At 39.7% G+C, this 21,543-nt stretch overlaps 1 protein-coding gene across 4 annotated transcripts; it reads right to left on the bottom strand.

The window, feature by feature from the left end:
* Positions 1-282: 282 nt before the first annotated feature.
* LOC310966785 (adhesion G-protein coupled receptor G5-like) lies at positions 283-20,874 on the bottom strand. 4 transcript variants are annotated; one of them, XM_083940684.1, is made up of 15 exons: positions 20,635-20,874; positions 10,474-10,546; positions 9,194-9,459; positions 8,832-9,018; positions 8,565-8,610; positions 8,198-8,276; positions 6,807-6,929; positions 6,306-6,422; positions 5,230-5,272; positions 5,016-5,122; positions 4,705-4,820; positions 4,347-4,609; positions 4,162-4,261; positions 3,648-3,922; positions 283-1,925 (listed from the first exon to the last, which is right to left on the bottom strand). In XM_083940684.1, exons 2-15 carry the CDS (start codon positions 10,535-10,537, stop codon positions 1,798-1,800), a joined length of 1,914 nt encoding a protein of 637 aa, XP_083796810.1. In that variant the 5' UTR covers positions 10,538-10,546; positions 20,635-20,874; the 3' UTR covers positions 283-1,797. The 4 variants fall into 4 exon arrangements, with proteins under 4 accessions (XP_083796810.1, XP_083796812.1, XP_083796809.1 ...); XM_083940686.1 differs by having other exon boundaries at positions 4,347-4,606; positions 10,474-10,549; XM_083940683.1 differs by having other exon boundaries at positions 10,474-10,549.
* Between the last annotated feature and the right edge of the window lie 669 nt (positions 20,875-21,543).

Below are 21,543 nucleotides of genomic sequence, written 5' to 3' on the forward strand. Positions count from 1 at the left end.
GGTCCTTTTCACAAAATGTTCTTTTTTTTATTAATACTATATATACATCAACAAAAACTGAACTGTATACAATCATTTGGGGGACATACAATGTTACTTTAGAAAACAAAAAAGTGCAAATATCACAGTATCTAAAATTCACTTGTGGGTTTTGCTGGACAAGATACAAAAGTCATATTCAGTCAAATTATATATACACAAATAAAACGTATTTTGAAGATGAAGTCCAGGGCCCGCGTTCACAAAACATTTGAACTTATTAGAGCAGGACTCTAAAAAACCGCTTCACAAAGCTGCTGAGACAAACTTTTACCAAGGAACCAGGGGAAGTGTTAAGCTAAGAGAAGGGGCGGGGTTGACCCTGTTGCTATGGATGATGTCATGTTTCATTAAACCCTGATTGGCTGTCTTGGGTCTTGGGCTGTTTTGGGTCTCTGTTGGTGAATTCTTGATAAAAAATACTGTTCGAGTTGTTTTTTACCGTATCCAAATAAGTATTTTAAAATAAAAGGAAGGCTAAGAGTCACTGATTTACCATGAAATAAAGAGGAATATAGGCCACGGATGTGCAGCCTCCTAATGATCAGATGAGTGAGAGGTGCAAACAACAACATATTTGACTTCTTCCCAAACTTGTGCATGAAAGGAAGGACATTATTAAAATAAAATTCTTTATGAACCAAATTGTTTTTTCAATGTTTTCTTTTAAAAACGGATTTTAATCTGTTCTATTTTAACGCCTTTGTGAACGTAACGTAGATTTTTCAAAAAGGGCTCTTTAATTAAATATTATTATAATCTATTATAAAACATTCAGCTTTTATTTTACAATCCACATATCCTGTATGAAATGTCTTCTATTATGCACATTACAACAATACAAAAGACAACTCACTGTGGTTCTATAAATACATGTTTTTAAAAGGTGGAAAATCTAAAGTGCTAAAAAGACCTAAAAAAAATTAGCTATAAAGCAAATGGCGCACAGTAGAAACAAACAGAAAGCTTATCTAAGGTTCAAAGAGAGCTTCATTAAAAAATAATATATTTTTGCTTTGCAGAAATCATAATGTAAATTACAGCACAGTAACTGGCAATCATTTAACATGCCCATGTGTTCCTGTCTGGAAATAAAGCTTAACTTTATATTCGGTTTACAATTCATGATCTCTTTTAAATTCTTTCCCTTCTATAACTAGACACAGTCTAGGTATTTGACAAATATAGGCTCCAGGCCTGTATTATGAGTTCCTGAGTAATGTTATTAGTTCTTTTCCAGTGTCCCACAGAAGATGAAAGTACTTTTTTTTTTTTTTAACTGAAAATCAATTATTCAAATACACCCAGTTGATTATATGAAGCTAATCTTCATCCATGTTCAATCTGTAGCTCTAATTAAACTTAAATCATTGATTAAAAAACTGATCCAGAAACTGGTAACTCTTCACCTCATGAAATGAAGTGAAATGAGACCCAATTTACAGCCACAACAATGACTGATAAAGTAGATTTAAGTTGATAAGCTGGTGCTCCTGTAAGGGGACATCTGTGAATTTTACAGTGTGCTTGTGTTTACCAACACATCTGGTCTGTGATGTTTAAACCAGAGAATACCAGAAGAACGAGATGAGCAAGACGTATGGAGAACTCGCGCACTGCTTTTTGGAGTCGCTCTTCAGTTGTGGGATGTCGCTCTGCTCAGATTTTACAGTCAGTGGTAGAACCTCCTTCTCCATTTTGCATTTACTTTGATAAGAAGACTGTGTTTTTACATAAAAAGCAGCTGCAGCTTTCCATCTAACTCTTCTCCTGGGCCTGTAACATGTGTTGCCTGGTAGACCCGGTGCTGGTGCTGCCTAGAGCTGAGCCGCCAGCCTGTTTCCGCATCCAGTCCAGCATATAGAACCGCAGCATCAGGAGGAAACCTGGGAGAACAGAACAGAACCAAGGTTCAGTTTTTCAGGATCCCTGTGCCAAAATCCTGTGCAATAAGTGAAAGGTAGAGACAAATTCAAGGTAGGTTTTGGCAGGTCTCAAATACACATTTACTTGAGTGAGTCTAACTTAAAACAAGACAAACAATCTTACAGTGGGAAAAAACTCCACCTGTTTCCAAGACTAATTTAAGGTTGAATGTATTTTCTCAAATCTAAATGAAGAATCTGCTCTACTGGCTTCCTTAGCTGTCACAGGATGTTGGTACGTGTATCCCAACATTTTCAAGAACTGCTTTAGAGTTGTGCTCTATTGATAAGGAACACGATTGTCTTCCAGTAATCCTTGGTTTCAGTCCTGAGTGAGTCAATTAATAGCCAAGTCGGTTGTAGCTTCTCACTTAAGAATTTAGTCGTGTCATTGAACTAAGTTTACAAGACTTAACATGAAACAAAATGAATTATCATTAAGAGTAAACTGCCTCAGCCATATAGACTCAATACAGTACACATCTGCTATCTGCTAGCTACTCACAAGTGTATATGTATATCAGTGCAGAAGAGGTTTTTGCTACTGCTTTGATCAGATTTACTTTTGATTAGAGGTATGCTAAAGCAGTTTCCCTGCAATAAACAATCAGCGTTTCTGTGGGACTCAAGCTGCCCTTATTCAAATCTGCTTTTCTAATCTATTTTTTATGAAAGAAAGAATGTAATGTTTGATCTCTGTGTCTGTGAAGATATAGTTTAAAGATATAATTCAACATTTCTGGAAATACACTTATACGGTTTCCTCTAGATGAGAAGATCCATACCACTAAATCCATCCATATCAGTCCCTTTCAGCTAAAGCTACCACTCGTCCAAGAAACAGTCCCACACATGACCACAACTTGTAATATTTACACTTTGGATTTTATATGGCTTAAACAAACAAATTATAATGTGTGACCTTCAGAGGTGACGGCAGGTAGATTTTGTTACCTTTGGAAAGAACAACACTAGTTGTCTCCCCTTCTTCCAGGCTTAATGCCAGAGAGTGGTCACAACTTTTAATTTCAAGCTTTTGTACATAAAGTTGGCTCATAACATCCACCTTGTATAACATTTTAACAGAACAATTGTAGCGTCATTAAACTGCAAATATTCTGTTACTGAACTACCAATGTGCAGCAAAAATGGGGTTAATAAGTTTGGGTTTCGGACCTGAATCAACAATAAGCGTCCTGCATGAGAGAGGAAACAGCTTTTCTCCTGATAGGCACCAGTAACAGAAGGCCTTGATTAACCATGGCCATTGTCTCAGTCCCACACTGATACAATGGACCACTGGCTCCAGTACAGTCACCAATCTCTGAGCCAACAAATGCCCTTGACTATATATAGTTAAACCTTCTGTGAAGCCTGTTATGTAATTATATAATATGTAGCTTGTTGTGTTTTTTTCCCCTCTTTTGGATCAGTATATTTGCATGGCTGACAGCAATGCCGTTTAAAGTCTGGTGATACTGTAGAATGAGGGAAAATATATGTTTCTCTTAGGTTGTGATACTTCTGTGGTATTGGCTCTTATAAATGAAGAAAAAATAATAATCAGTCCACACAAGATGACTGAAGCTGATAGCCAAGCTAGGCATGCTATGCAAAGCTGAGTGGATCAACAAAATATGAATCTAATGTTTTTAGCTGGCACCGTACACTGCAAACACAGACCTTGAAAAGAGTTAAGGATGCAGGAGAGGAAGAGAACAAAGTCAGAGAGGGGTCCAAAGTCCAGGAAGGTCAGACCCCACGTTGTCCCAAAGAGGCAGCTGAGGCCCCAGATGCTGAGAAAAGCCACACGGTTCTGCCTCCATTCATCCCTGGTGCGGATCTGCCTGTAGACCAGGAAGAGCATCACAACGCCGGAGGACACCAGGATGGCCATGACTGTCATATTGGTGAAATAGTGGGCCAACAAGGCCTTGTGGGTCGCTTTCATCCAGCACCTGGAAAAATCAAATGCACTCAGAGAGGGAAAAGCAAATATTCCTACAGGGGATGAATAAAATAGCAGAATAATTGTTCAAATCAATTTTGTTGTTTTCTAAAACAGACATTCCGCCATACTGTTAAAACATGAGCTGTGTGACTTTGTGATTTACTGTGTTTGCTTTTACTAATACACTATCCAGGTTCTACTGCATATGTTTCTCCATGGCAAATATGGCCAAATAATCTTGCTTACATCAGATAAGGATTGGAGATGTCATCGCTTGGCACTAACTCTCTCAGTCCATAAATGTCACCTACTGCAGCCAGGATGATTATAGGAACAGCTGGGAGAACTGGAAAATGCAACATACATTAATATGATGTTTACCTCGATGTGCCATGAAGTACAGTTTTAGGAATATTACTTCACAAACTCACTGAAGCCGACCAGGTTCCATACATAGGGCTTCGGAGAGGGGCTGAAAACCATGTAGACCAACCAGAAGGTGTGGAAAACTTCTATGCCCATCCAGGTGAAGGAGCTGAGTAGGGTGTAATGGAGGCCGGCCCCCACCCAGACGCACACGCTCTCCCCTCCCACATTGGCAAGGACCCCAGTGAAGAAGAAAAGCAGATTGAGGAGGGCGAGAGACACAGATAAGCCCAAGTGGATGGGTATGGACTGCTCCTTAGATCGGCTGCTGGAGAGAGTGGAATGGAAATAAGTAGGTTATTCAATGGTTAATAGTTAGTTATCTTTTTATAAACTGCATGAGCCCTTTCTAAGTAGTATTACCCCTTTCTGCAGAGAAAAATGATGAGAGCAACACAGCTGATGAAAGACACAGCACAGCCCAGAGATGTAATGGCGGTTAGGGCCAGCAGGTGGCGCACTGGGCGAGGTTCCATTTGCTGTCAGGAGACAAGCAATGAGCAGAGCAGAAAGGCCTTCATACACCAAAATATGAGTGTATATGTCTGTATGTGTGTATAATCATTCATACATGTTGATTTTTCTAAGTCCTAAATGTTAATAATTCTAGGTACATAGGATTGTTTTGCTTCTTGTGTAAATCAAAATAGCAGTGTCTCGTCTGCATGTCTCACCACTAGAATAGTGAAGTAAGTCAGATGGTTACAGAGGCACTCTGTGTGTCTTGAACCTATCTGTTGAGTCTTGCATCCATCCACCAACCAATTGACCTGCAAAGGATCTGCACAAAGGAAATACAGAAATAAAAATCCTAAAAGTCATGTATAGGAGCTACAGTAAATAATTGAATGGATATTATTTATAAGGTTGGTTCTAAAGGGCTCCGACCTTTCCTGGTGTCCCATGAAACACATGTCCTTGAATGCATTTTCTGAAAGAAAGAGAAAGAGAGAGATGTTATCAATTTCCATTAGGATGCTGCAAATTTCTATTCATATTAATAACGTTTTAAGATACTTATATGAAACCACTACTACTGCTGCCGTGAATGGTTAGTTAGTTTGTGTTACTGTGCAAAAACTTAAGCAGAGCTGTTTGACACCAAGATACCAATTGATAGTTGTTGTTTTTTTCTTATAGGTGACTAAAATATGTTTAGCTGCTTCCCCCATCCACAGCAGTACATTGCTTTGCTTCTGTGCCTGTGCTCCTGCCTGCAAACTGGGAGTGAGCTGACCGCCATCTACTGTAGGTAACCCAATGACCATGGATAAGTACCTCATACAACTACATTCCAAAAAATAATTCTTTCGTACATGCAAAATCTGTTTGCTGTGTGTCATACATCACCACAGACAGTTTAAGTCACAGTGTAATAATGATACAGATGAGGTACGACACTAAACGGTGGGTTTATGTGCATGTGTGCATTGCAGAGAGGAAGCAACAGACTCTCCTTAGTGTACAAATAGCACCATCTGTTTTTTTGCAAGATGTAAGGTAAGAAAAGAAACCTTCAAGTGGTTTCTGTGTGTTCTGTGTGTTCAAAAAGGTAGATAGCTTGAAGCAGACGTCACGGAACAGAAAAGGAGCGTCTTGGTTGCACATGCAGCAAACCCACATTTGAGAGGTTTGTGAGAAATACAGCAAACTCTACTGTTCGTAAAAGCAGCATGTATCTTTGGCCACCAATAAACAGTGAGCAAGAGCAAGTGAGCAAGACAACACACTCCCAAATACGGTTCAACTTAATAATTAAATGTACTCAATTCACTGTATCCATCAAATACTTGAGTTTATTGAATTGAATTTTGGATTGGTGATTTTTTCCAGTGTTCACCGGACTCCACTGCTGTGTTTTTAAAATAATTTTTAAACATTTTGAAAAGATAGATTTAGACAATATGATGTGGACACTGATCACACCGGTACAGGCAAAAGGGCACAAAAACACACAGACTTACAGGTATGGCATCGTGGTGGAAGCCAATTCTAATTGGCTCAGAGAGATCAATGATAACCTCGTTCTCCACAGTGATTTCCACCACATCATCAAGAATCCTGAACTCCCTGGGACCCTCCTGGAACACACACACACACACACACACACACACACACACACACACACACACACACACACACACACACACACACACACACACACACACACACACACACACACACACACACACACACACACACACACACACACACACACACACACACACACACACACACACACACACACACACACACACACACACACACACACACACACACACACACACACACACAATGTTTACACAGAAGAACTCAAGTATTTCAGTGTTGATGTCATGTCAATAGAATTGGTGTATTATTTCAAACTCTTGGCTTGATTTAAGAAAATGGCAGACAGGCAGGTGTGTGGAGTCATGCGGACATCTCTTCTCAGCTGCCTGTTGACTGAGGGTGAACAGACTTACCTGGAAGAGGGAGTTGTTTTTGAAGAAAGTGAGGACTACTTTGCTAGTCCCTTTTGCTGCTTGTTTTAGAGCTGCAGGGAGATGGACGGCGGTAGTGGACTCTACAGATACACCTTTAGTGGCCTGGAAAAAAATAATATACACAGAGAAACGTCCACTGCACAGTTAGAGACAGCATACCACGGTTTGGGTCAATTCACTTTCATGTCTATACAAACTGCTATCCATAAAGCAGCTAATCCCAGAGTATCAATAATTCATTACACCATTACGTACAGGATGTAGGAACAATGTCAATAAGATAAAATGTTCTCACTTTTTCACATCGCCATAACATTTACACAAATCAATGGCACGACTTGAACCCCCAGCTGCTTGTGAGTGATTGTACATCACAACCCATGCTGTACAGAGCTGTAATAAGTATAGCAGCATGTGGATTGCTGGGTACTTACACAAATGGCCCTATTTTAAGAAAGTTTAGAGGAGCTTTCAAAAGCCCTCCTGTACTTGTCAGTAAAATGCTGCCACCATTCACTTTGATGTGGTCAACCTCTCACCTATTTTCTCCACTAAATCACCACCGCCCTCGACTTGAATGAAAATGTTAACACAGTTACTCATTCACTGGGTTACAAACCTGCTATAAAGTAAGCCCATGATTAAAAATGGACGTACACAGTCACAGGAGTGAAGCGGCCTACTCAGTTATATTGTGGAGAGACAAGTCAATGCAATGGTTTCCAATGCCTTCTGTCCACTGCCAGGAGGGAAACAGACTTTGAGTGAATAAATTAATGAGTTATGCAAGTTAATTTCTGAATTAACGAGTTACTCTGAATGTGAACAGAGAGGCTAAATCCTTAATTGTCCATCTAACCAGTGATGCTTTCTTTCTATCCATTGCTGCCGCTAAAGGAGAATCTCATAACTTCTCATTTCCTCTTTGTAGCAGCTATTGCTACCTCTGTTAGACTTAATTTAACTAGCTACATGATTAGCATTACGTTGTCAACTTACTGAATAAGAACTCATTATTATGAATGATTGATCAATGATAAAACTAACTTTTTATTCGATGATTCCAGCAAAACATGCATAAGAGCATAAACAATTGATGTATTTCAGTTTCCGTTTGTGTCTCTGAGAAAATGCGCTTCATTTGTGAATATGCAGCTAAAACGTAGCGAAGACGGAACCAGTGTGGTTACAATCTTGCTGATGTGGCCTGTGTAGCCTACAGTGTGGAATAACACATAACCTGAGACAATTCAGGTTCAACTTTCACACCACCATGGACGAGAAGTCCTCACTGTTCTTTGAAACAGAAAAATTTGAGCATCTACTATTCCAAAACAACTGAGAATACTTGTCTTTTCTGTAAGTCTTACAGGCGATGTGACGTTGTAGCCTCTGAAATCCTCCTTCATCTCCACCTCAGAGCTGCGAGCGCAGGGATGCTCAATAGCCCTGGAGACACACATCAACACACACCACCATGATATTGAGTTAAGAATAGTGGTTTCAGATGGTCTTTTCAAAGAGGCAAGGTTATTTCTTTCACCCTCTATCCCAACATAGTATAATGTTTAGCTTCCTGTCTGTAGTTAAAGCTCCCTTGATTACATAAAGCTTCACAACAGTGGACTTGGCAATTAAGACAAAGTCACATGAAAAAGGATGTTATCAAAACCACTGTAGTGCTACTTTGACAGTAAATGTGATGGCGCATTTGAGAAAAAAGAAAGAGGAAATTACATGTTGACTTGGGTGGATCCCTGGCTCTCTTGATCACATAATGCTCCTGCAAAAAAAACAAAAACACAGTTTTAAATTTCACATGTAAAACTGTCAGACCGAAGTCTACTTGTGTCATTTTTGGAGTTTTTTATGAAGTTTTAAGTCTTTAGGTTTTAAAGGTAATCCATTGATCCTTACAAACATGTGACTGAACAAAGGGATAATAATAATAATAATACAGAAATTATTTTTGTCAATTTAGAGATAACATTTATTCCTCCTTACTGCAGTCGATGGACTGTCCACTGAACGTGTAGGCCGTCAGTATTTTCTGTGTGATGAAATCGGTTTTGACCGTTCCATTCATGATGCCAAAGCGTGCTTGAGGTGTGTTGGCACCATGAGACAAATCGGTGCAGCATAAGCCCTTCATGCTGGCAGGCCAGCAAAGAGTAAGGTTCTTCCCTCTGACCTGTACAACAAAAAGAACAACTGATGAGTCTTTGCCATCCTCTCCGATTGGCTTTGAAAAGGCAAAAAAAATGCACTTCTCTAAAAATGACTGGTTAAAAATCTGGGTTAAATTAATGTTTAGATGTTTCACTGCAAGGATATGAGTCAACAAATCCCCCCTTTTCCTGATTTACCTGAAGCTTTAACTGGTCCAGCAATGGCTCCCAGTACAGACAGAATTGAGTGTCCTCCTCTGAAGCCAGTCCCAGCTGCTCGAGGGGAATCACTTTTGACCGCCTACACTGAGCGGTGATCTCCCCATCGATGGACAGAGAGCTCTGATTAGCTGAGATTGAGATGCCGTTACAGCCTGTGGAGAGGTTGACGTTCAGGCTCAAGGAGCCCTTGCCATGGCGCCAGACGCCACAAAACTTTAAGTCCAGGTCATTTTCACCTGAACCTGAAGGAGACAAAAGTACGCACACATTAACAAAAGGCGGCTTGACGTTTGGTGTCTCTTTACAATGTACGCAAAATAGATAGAGTTGTGAATGCAATATTGAAACCCTTGATGTTTACACACACAAAAAGTGATCTCTTCCAGTTCTGATTTAGTGTTATTTTTCTAAATTATTTTTACAAACCTTTCAATATTATATGGGCTTAAATAAAGGTCAAAAGATTTTAGAATTGTGAAATGTTATTTAGTTCAGTAGCCCTGTCTTCCCCCGATGGCATGCAGTGAGTTACCAAAATGCCTCAGGTAAGAAATTCAGTAAAATGCATATAATTTCACTTATTCAACGTGTGTTCAAGATAATGTGAGCATGTGAAGCACTGATGGTGGTGGGGAGTCTCACAGTCGGCTTTCTGCATTGAGAGGTTTAAAAGGGGTGTTTAACAACAACACATAGCCCTCTCAATGATTTCTGGACATCATTTCACAACTTCAAGATCTCATTGACCCTAACTGGAGCCCATGTACAGTACACTGCCTTGCTTCAAGATACTGACTCTCACACAGTTCTCAGTACAAGTAAAACTGCACTGGTGGCCTTTTCCTCATGTCGACAGAATATTGTCATATTGTGTTAGGATGCACTTTAGGTCATTAACTGCAATGTTTGATGATAAATGTATGTTATCAATGATAACACACATTTATCATCAAACAATGTGTTTATCATGTGTGCCATAACAGTGTTACTTACATGTACATTCAGAGAGGTTATAGCAGTTGCAGTGTTTTGTTCACAAACATGCCACATGTATGCAGCAAATACTGAAAAATCCGCTCATCTTCTCCACAGAGGAGACATGTGGTGTCTGTTTGAAGTTTCTAGCATATGTTGTATTTCATTGTATCTTCTTCAAGACAACACAGACCACATACTGTACAGGAACAGGCACAGTGGATAACACAGTTGTATGAGGCTAAATATAAAGGTGTTGTTTTCCAGTGTGGTTAACTTACCTGTAGAGAGGAGGAAGATCAAGATGAACACAACCCTCAGATTATCGGTCAATCGGGGCTCCATTGGTAAAAGCTGCTGTTGGGACACAAGACAGAGAAATGCAGCTGTAAAAGAGGAACACATCTATGGTTCATTTCTGCATAGGCAGGGAGAGCAGTCCGTCAGCAGATTAGAAAAACCCCGCAACGAAACTCGTGAAGCGAAGGATGAAATTAGAAAGCAATGAAACGCAAGCATATCTCTTACATTCTTTCTATGTGCAAACTTACATCCTATGTAAAACAAAACGTGTGTTTCTGGAGGCAGCACAGGTCTGACATAACACGATTTTTAATTCTATTCTTATCCAGACGCCTGCTTTCTTATCTATACTCTCTTATCAATGAATACAAATGAGTTCATGTTCAAAATACACACAGGGCGCTTTCTGTGCTCTTATCAATGGAAACAGCCTTTCCCTTAAACTGGCACACACACACACACACACACACACACACACACACACGCACACACACACCAAATGCAGTCTTTCCATCACCCTGGAGCAGCAAGTGGATTTTTGTTGTTGCAAGAAAAAATGTCACATAGCTTGACTGTTTCCATAATAATAATAATACACTGCAGACATTACAGTCTTTCGAGTAAAAGATAATACAATATACATTTCCCTGAAAAAGCACACCAATTTACATCACACTACACTTACTGAGAATCGTGTGTGTTACCAGACTGGATGAGTCAATTAACCACACACACAGGCACACACTTTTCTGTCATTTTCAATTTCTAAAAAATGTACCAACTCATTCCAGACAGACACAACAAATAAAAACTGCTGCAATAGTTACTTTGAAGCTGTCAAGTAAAAACAAGTACAAATACTTCGCTACCTTACTTAAGTAGACATTTTGGGTGTCTATACTTTATTGGAGTAATTGTTTTTCAGATGACTTTTTACTTCTACTCGTTACATTTTCACGCAATTACCTGTACTTTCTTCTACTTACATTTAAAAAAATAGTGTCGTTAATAGGGATGGGTACCAAAACCCGGTTTTAAATTTGCCCCGGGGCAAGATTTTGAAATACCATAAATACTTTTACATTTATACTTTAAGTAGTTTTGAAACAAGTACTTTTACATTTTACTTGAGTAAAAACCTTGAGTTGATACTTCTACAGAAGTCTTTTTAAACCCTAGTATCTATACCTCTACTGGAGTAAAGCATTTGAATACTTTTGACACCTCTGCTGTACAGTGTGCAAGCGTGACAGTGAGTGTTGATTTTAAAGGGGAAATAGAGCAGTTGCTGTTGTCCTCACCGTCACAAGACACAGACAACCACAGATAGAGCAGAAAGGCGACAATGGAAAGAGAAAGACAGATAAAAAGAAACAGAGAAGAATATCAAGCTGCAGAGCCGGGGGGGGGGGGGGTGCTATTTATAACTATGATCCCTGAAACACACACACCTGATACTGGAGACGGACCTGAACCTCGGGCAACCACTCAGAGACGGGCTGATAAATGTCTAAGCACTGCAGAGCACTATCTCAACAGTGTCAGTCACTGGAATTGACTACTGTAATCAAACTGATCCAAGCACAAGTGTAATGTGCTGCTTGAAAGTTAGCAGTGCTAACATCGATCACCCGGCTGGATTCATGTAGCATGCTAATTGCACTGCGACTAGCAATCTTTCAACAAGGCAAAGCAAAAGGCTCCCTGTGGAACTCAAGATCAGCTTCAGTATAACTGCATAATGGTTGTATTCTGAGCTTTTTACTGAAAAAACTGCCTTGACCTCCTTTTTTTTCTTTTGTGCTTAAAATCAAATGGTTTGAAGGGTGGACAGAAGTGAAGTCACTGTTTTTTGGAGCAGAAAGTGCAGAAATATTCAAAATGTATAAAACAGACCTACCCTTTGTCCCAGCTAGTGTTAGCATTTACCAGTCAGACTCACAACCTGGCATTACCCACGGTTGCCTAATCAAACATTTATCAATCAAACGTACAGTATATGAACAAATATGCCTTTCTTAAATACACTTTTATGGCTTTAAGTTCGTAATATTGCAACTTTAAGGGCCATAGGCTCAATCACCAGTACCTCATTCTGCCATAAATAGTGACTGGAAAGACTGTTATTAAATGTCGAAAGGTCGAAAGGTTTGCACAAAAAATATTTGATGCATTTATATTTTAGTCTCCAAAATATGTTTAAAATATGTTGCTCTGTGGTCATGACCATGACGCCTCGTCTTCTTTGTGATGAATTTATGTCACACATTTTGATCATGCAGCTTTGACAGCAGGCTTACATTAACATCTTTTAGCTCTGACTTTTTGGAAAAGGCTGATGCTGTTTCACTGTTGAGCCTGTTTAAGCCACAATGAGATAGAAATAATACTTGGAAGTATGCAGCAAACAAGTGCATACTAAGCTTTCACATTATATAAATTTTGTTTAACTTTGATGTGTATTGATCTGCTGCACTGACCAACTTCAACTGAAATAGTGCATATTTATAGTTTGATATTTTACATGAAAACCTATTCATTACAGTACAATAAAGTGTGTAGCTGAAACAAAGAGTTCAGAAATATGACATATATTCAGAGGAAGGAGAGTCTTAACTGATAAGTAATTCTAGTCTAATTTAATATACATACTATGTTATATGCTGTAATATATTACTCAACAAATGAAAGAGGAAATAAACTAGTATCAACATGACTGCTTTTAGTTCAGTTAAAGCGCACAAAGATCGTGTGAAACCGCAACCTCGTATATTTAACACGGCATCACTTGGCTGCTTTGTGGTTTTGACACTTCCCTTTTGATAACTCAACAATAACAGAATGTGTGACTTTACAGTGGTTTTATGATGGAACTAATATGTATAACTAGGGATGCTCGATATTGGCTTTTCTGCCGATATCCGATATTCCGATATTCCGATATTGTCCAACCCTTAATTTCCGATACCGATATCACCCGATACCGATATCACCCGATACCGATATCACCTGATACCGATATATGCAGCCTTTTTACACCAAAATTCATCACATATCACCTATTATGGAATTAACACATTATGCCTAATTTTATTGTGATGCCCCACTGGATGCATACATAGATGCAACACGGCTTTTCAAATGTAAACACAGTCTGTACAAAATAAGTTATTGAAAAAAGTGCCATTCATTTAATTGTTTGTGTTTTTAGAGAGAATATTTTGCCTCAAACAACACTACAGACAACATCACAACAAGGAAGATGCATAGCTTCAGTCCAGAGTAGTAAACAAACTTAGTTTTCTTTTCCCAGACTGAGTAACTTGACAAATAATACAATCAATAAATCAGCAGTCAAGCTCAACATGCTAACCTGTATTGGATCTAATGGATACAGCACCAGAAATTACCTTCTCGACGTGACGGTAAACAACGCTGTACAGTTCGGGTAAACACTGGTCTGAGAAATACTTGTGACTGGGCGTTATACAGACATAACGTGGCTCGAGAAACTACACAAGTTTGGTGAATCCGGCATCCCGAACGATAGAATAAGTTTGTTTCTCGGTGTCGGCTGTTGCTTCTTTTCATCACTTTGCTGCACAGATGTAGCGTATAACTCCGCATGATTCTTCTTGAGCTGGGTGATCAAATGTGATGTATTAAAGGAAGACGCCTTGTTTCCTCCTCTCATAACTAACGCCTTGCAGTCATTGCAAAGCGCACATTTACTGTTAGGAGGTGACACTTGGAAATACTTCCAAACCACGGACATCTCATGCACCGGGAGAGCAAGCTTGTTAGCCACGGTTAGCAACCTACGAGTGAGCGTGTTGTTGTTGTTATACGTCATCAAGCACGCGCCTGTAAACGGCCCGTGTTGCATTCAGGTACACTCGGAAATGCTGAAGCCTACGGCCCGTGTTGCATTCAGGTACACTCGGAAATGCTGAAGCCTACAGAACTAACATCTGTTGTAAAAACCCGATACCGATAATTCCCGATATTACATTTTTAACTCAATATCGGCCGATAATATCGGTGGGCCGATATTATCGGACATCCCTATGTATAACGCATACACACACTCTTCCCGAGTGAAGTGGTTTAGCAAGCAGGGCTGCACAATTCATTGCAATTTGATGTGCAATATTCAAATCCCTATTTGTTGAAGGCAAACTATTAGTCAAAATATAGACCATTCTGAATCAAGTATTGTGGTGCCGCACACATGCCTACAGGGCGAATTATGCTCATAAAAGAAAAGTGTGTTGTTTGGTACAGATCCTTGCAAAAACCACGCCACAATCAATTCAATATATTTTTAAATGAAAATGAGTATTGTAAAAATGATTATTACCTCAAATATTGTGTAGCATATCGCAATTGTTATATCAGTCAAAATAATCCCAATTAGATATTTCCCCATATCATATAGCCCTATTAGCAAGCTACAGTGGATATAACTTGAGACCAATATCATACCTCAACAAAAAACAATGGTTTGCATTTAAGCAACCATGTTTGCATAATCATAGAGAGCCCAGGATTGGTTACGGCCTGACCGCCTCTCAATAACCAAACAAGTACACAGTCAAGCAGCCAACAATTGTGGTGGTGGTCTACTATGCTAGGGCATGCAGAAACTTGCAGAAAGCTGTGGTTGCACCATAGCCCACATAGCCCTACCTTTGACCTACCTATTATATATTATAGCTATACCACCGCTGTACTAGCATGTTTTTTTAAATAACCAAAGCACTTCAACAAAAATCTTTTTTTTTGTTGGACAAAAAAGGCAGTGAGCAGAATTAGAGAACACTAACCATTGTGTCAGAAGAGAAGATTTGTTTTGATGAGAACAATGTTTTCTTCGGGCTATAGGATTCAAAAATGAACAGGAAGTGTAGAGGCCACAGCTTTGAATGACTTCTGCACATCTGCGCCCTGGGGACATCACTAGTTTCTCACACTGTTCGATCTTGGTCCATCTCTTCCACAGTTCAGTAATTTTAGTGGGTTTCTTAGACATTAATTTGTTGCTGAGGATTTCCCAGAGATTCTCAATGGGGTTTAGATCAGGACTCTGGGCTGGCCATTTCATTGTTTCAATATTCTTAGCTTCAAAGAACTGATTAACCTGTTTTGCAGTGTGACAGGGAGCATGGTCTTGTATGATAATTGCAGTTGATTTGGCGACAATTGCTTGTTTTACGTGGATCGGCCTTGCTGAGGTACTTAAATTAATCTGTGTCCTTGTAAAGTTTCAGTATTCTTATAATCACAGACTGTGAACGTCCAACCAACCAACCAACTCTCTCTGGTGGCTGAGAGGGTCATCCAGTTGGCCTTCACCTGGACAACCTGCTGTCTCAGGGTTTCGGGCTCCTGAGATCAGCTCGCCATCATGCAAAGTAACCAGGAGAGCTGCAGATAAATAGGGTGTGTCCAACAATGAAGTCAATTTTCACCAGGTGCCAGATTAACCCCAATAGCTGAGAGGTATCTGAAAGTATTCTCTAATTTAGCATAGCCACAGCAGATATTCTTTCAAAACAATACAATTAACAGTATTTCAGAATAAATCAAGAATGAATACTTTGTTCTCTAATTTGATCTCCACTGTATATGATTGAGTAATTTGAGTGTGTAGAGATGACTCCGTTTATCAACATGTGACCAGAGAATTACACTTTCATGGCAAAGACAATAGATGTGAAATGGGTGTTGAGATGTTTTTTTTAAAAAGTAATAAGAAACTATGTGAAACTGCCAATGTTTGGTGATAGCTAGACATACTTAAAAAAATGTCCACATTGCCTCAATTTAGGTCACACCAAGAGTAAACAATCATGTTTTGGGGTGAAGTGATGACACATAACTCAATGACTGAAAATCCAGTCATCAGCATCACACTGGTGGTGAATTCACCCACTGCATTAATGTGTGACTCACGTCAGCCTCGACCAGATGCGGCTCTCTGACTATAGACAGTGTATTGATGAAGAAGACATCTAGTTGCACTGGGGGAAGTGGGCAGTGTCCCCCCGTCCATAGGCAGCTAACTACAAGTGAGAAAACACAGTGGCAGGCTCAGTTCTCTGAAAATGTTTGAGCGAAGGAGAAAATGTCCCCCACGGACAATACAAAACCTTCTGTGTATGCGTATATGTGAAATTGGTGTGAACATCTCTAAAAAATTATTTAAAAAAGTTACCTCTATGTAGAGCATTTAACATTAAACATGACATTTCCTTTGTATGGGGCTTGATAAAAGAATAATATTCATAGCTCAAACAACTAAAATCTCCTTCTCTCATACAGCGTTTCAACTTGCTGAATTGACATGGCATGTAAACTAACTCTCTCTACCCCCACACCCTTTCTATTGTCCCTGCACGGCGCCCAGGCATCAATTCAGCACAAGAATTTCCCCTTTTCTTTCACTTCCTCGACTCTTATGTGTATGTGAGAGAGGCACTGGCCAAAGAGTGGCATAAATGTATGCCTGTGCGAGACGCAGACTGCTCACAGAGCATTTGGCAGTTCTCATTTTTTTCAGCACCAAAGCCACACTCGCCCTGAAACTGTCATGCTTCACTCTTCACACATATGATAAAGCCCTGATGCGTGTTTATGTGTGAATGCATGCATACCTTTCAACAACCCATGCATGTGGGAAGAGACAGAAATACACAAAGCCCTGACCCCCCCAGTCTAACGCTGTGTATTTTCCAGTAAAATTTCCTATGTGTCTTCCCATCTCTGCATCATATACAAGTCTGACTCACTCTTGTTTGATCTCATGCAAAGTGGAGCGGCAGCCAAAACAATGTGTGACACAGACAGCAAATGAGGGTGACAGACAGAGAGTGGGCAGCAAATCAACTTCTCTGTGTAACGACTGAGTCATTTAAAGATTCATAGAGGTGTAGAATTTTTATCTTGACATTTAGCCACACTAGTTATGTCAGTCAGTCAATCTACCACTTTGGTCCAAACTGAAATATCTGAACGACTGCTAAACGTATTTCCACGAATCCTTACAGGCAATGGTGTGTACAACTTAGAACTGCATTTTGTGTTTTTGTTAGCATGCTAGCAAATGCTGGCATACTAACACACAATACCCCTGCTCAACATTAGCATGATATCATTGTCACTCTGAGCATGTTATCATGCTGATATTGGCTTTTAACTGAAAAGGTCATAAGTCCAGCCTCATAGAGCTGCAGTTTGCCAACATTGCCTAGATCAAAAAAGATGATTGTCAGAATTGACTTTGAGTTCTGTTAAAAACGGAGATTTCAAGCTACAGCTGAGCCTCATATCTAAATTTCAAATCCTGTTATACTGAATATATGATCTGTTTTTAGCACGGTTAAGTACCTTGAAAATACCACTTCCTGCTTTTCTAAAAGCCGTGTTTAAGCATCTGAATGTCACATTGTCTGTTCTACTGCTTTTCATGTCTGTCCTTTTATGTTGCTAACGGCTCACCTGAATGAAATATTGTCCATTTAATTAGAACTTTCTGTGTCTCAGTTTTCTCCCAAAATAAGTTGTTTTTTAAGTTGTTTAGTTCAGCTAACAACAATGTCTGATTCAGAGAAAATATCATGGAATTTTCTTGCACCAACATTTACGGTAGACTGAATCTGTAGTTTGGATTTTGCCCTGCAAGAGTTTGGGTTTGAATTTACCCCACTGCTTTGCAAGCAGCACAGTGAAGGAGAAAAGAATGTGTATGGAAGAGTAATTCAAGGAACAAAAGCTGCTCTTTGTTGTCGCGCCGTAGAGCTGAAATGACAGCGAGTGTGAATGAGGGTCAAAGATCACTGGCTGGTTTGGAGACTGTTTAAGCCAATGGTTAAAACACACACACACACACACACACACACACACACACACACACACACACACACACACACACACACACACACACACACACACACACACACACACACACACACACACACACACACACACACACACACACACACACACACACACACACACACACACACACACACACACACACACACACACACACACACACAAAATGACAGGAAAGAAATGGAAGTTAAATACCAATTTGAGAAAGGTATATTTTCAAATTGTATTTTGATATTTTCCAGCTCTTCAGAGTTTTCCTTCAAAAGTAAGGACAGAGTCAAATAGATAGTGTTAGGTACAGTAAAACACAACCCAGTCACATTGAGAAAACTTTTCTTCATTCGTCTTTTTGCAAAAGCTGAGAAGACCACACTGTGCTGCAATGCTGTGCACATGCCAACATGGTTACGAGATAAATAGATAACATTTGTTTTCCTGAGGCACAATACAAGAAAAAAAAACCTGGCATGATATTGCTTCTGTTTAACACGTTGATTTACAGCACATAGTAAAACTTCAGGACTTGCGTGGTAAAAAGGTAGGTTACAGTCATATACTGAGAAGCTCCTCAGGAAGCTTCTGAAAGTGAGACTTGTGACATCTAATTGAAAGTATTCATAATAAAAAAAAATGTCTCACTAGATGCAACAAACTATCAAATTTGACCCAGCAGAGCTGTCAAAGTAGGACTGAGCATCACAGTCCTCTGTAAAGAATAGTATCAAGTTAAGGTGGAAGACTAGACGCAATCTAGCTGATGTGGAATGTTCCCAAGGCTACACTTGTGTTGCATTCTTTGTGATAGTACCCCAGTGATGCAGTGTGCACGTCTGTGTGAGTGTATATGTGCTCCTTTATCTGTATGTAGGAAATTGAAGGAGCAGGTGGAATGCTGCAGATATTTCCTTTGAGGCTACGAATAAATCAATAAAACAACACACACATGCACCGACAGAAGCCAGCATGTTATTAGGGGCCTAAATCACCCCCCGGCGTGGCCTTAGGTATGGGTCAGGGGGTTCAGTCTGCCATCGAGGGCTTTCTTTTCCTCATTATGTAAAATGAAGTCAGTACAAACGAGAAGGTGTTTTTGCAATGACTCACACATCCACTGCAATATTTGCATTTCAAGGTATGGAGCATTTCCGAAAAGTCCCTCCACATTTATCATTTGTTTTCTCTCGGTTTCGAACACCAAGTGCTTCTCTGATGTGCTGCTTTATGGCACCTCTCTAAAACGGGTGCAATACCCAGGTTTTTTTTTCACTGAGTGAAGTCTTTTGATTATGCACCTAGCACAGTCAGGAAACCGCATACTACAGCTGTAGCTGCTGTGAAAGGAGCAACCTCAGAGCCTCCAAGTACCTGCTCTCCGACTCTGATGTCTGTCTTTTAACACGTACAGTATATCAAAACCATCTCTTTATAGGGGTAGGCTGATTATGAGGGAAAAGAACATAATACACACTGATGGGTACAACCATGTTACTGTAAAAAATGCAAGGCTGCCTTCATGACCCCAGCCCCCAAATACATTTAAAAATACAAAAACATGTTCATGTCAAAATTAATGAATACATAATATATTAACAACAGGGATATTCCCATTAACATAATAATAGAGGGCTCAACCAATCGATTTTCTATATCTAATCAATGTAGAACTGGAAGAAAATGTAGACTACATGCAAATTAGAATCCCGATATATCCTGATATAGGTCATTTCATATCTCCATAACAATATATAACACGATAGGCTATAGCGTGTTTTCTTGGTATTGTATTGTATTGTCTACAGTATATGAAATTTAATAATTAACAATGAAACATACTGTGCTTTGTCATTTTGTTAGTGCAAAATATAGACTCAAAATATTTCACATCAGAGTAAGAATGTGCTTATTTTTATCAATTAAGTAAATGTGGGTCAATTGTGTGTCACATTATCGCGATATAATGTCATCACAGTATGGAATATAATGGGCAGCAGGTTCACCTCAATACCCCCCTCTTCTCCTACAGGATACACAATGAATAAAACCTTACAGTCTGCAAAAACAAACAGCCATTTGAATAACATCATAATTTAACACTTATACCATAATATGTTCTTTCAAAATGTTGCGAACATAGGTGAAAACGAATAGGCCCATCACACAAGCTCAAATAAATTGTAGTAGTAGTTTGAAGTCAGGTAGTGTGTATAGAAATATAACGTTAATGTATTTCTTTCTCGGCTTACCTCGAGTTTTCCTGTAAGCAGTCGAGGTTTCTGGTCTCCTGCGGTAGGCTACAAGACTCTCTGGATCCCAACGCCTCCAGTTCACACTTCCCCCCGCTGCTCCACACAAACTGGAGCCGGTGAGAAGTGAAACAGCCACCGATTTGACACACCGCAGTGACGACCTGGGATGGTCGCTCACGTTCAGGCAACCAACCGCGTAAACCGACTAAAGTTGCCCGGGGAGAAAAAAAAACTTAATTCATCTTCACTTGTTGTTCCTCAAGTACTTTCTGGCGTCTTCAACACACTGGAGAGGGCTGAATATCATTCTAAAAATGGAGAGTCCGAAGAACAAGACGCCGGGCTGAAGCTCTGATGAAAGCCGTCACACAGAGCCACTGTTCTCGGTGAGACTGTCAGCGCGAGCGAGGTGTGAGCGAGACCCGCTGTCAAGGCAGCGTCACCGAACGGAGCCGTTTCCGGTATTGACTTTCACAATACATCACTCAACGTGAGACGCGCATTAGAGAACCACAACACCCGTATTTATAATTCCTGTAGAAATCTGCCCACTTTGCTCAAAGAAACTTTGTATTTCCCTCTCTCTCTCTGTTTTTAAAAAAGTCCCTCAGCCCAGACACATTTCAGTCTGGCGGCGAGTCAGCCAACAATTTCTACAGGTGGAAAATATTTTAGTGATGCTGTTATTTTTTATTTAGCTTTTATTAAATGGTAATTCAAGAAACAAGTGGGCCTATATCAGATGTTCATTTATTTTAGTACCCAGAGACGACCAAACTTAGAAAATAATATAATCGTAGAGTGGATTCATTAATGACATTAAAAAAAATCCAGGGTTGTTGTTCTTATTCATTACTATTTTACAATTTAGGGTCGGTGGCTGGATAAAATAGTTATTCAAGTGAT

This window comes from Echiichthys vipera (genome assembly GCF_963691815.1).
Source record: "Echiichthys vipera genome assembly, chromosome: 1".
Classification (NCBI taxonomy): Eukaryota; Metazoa; Chordata; class Actinopteri; order Perciformes; family Trachinidae; genus Echiichthys; species Echiichthys vipera.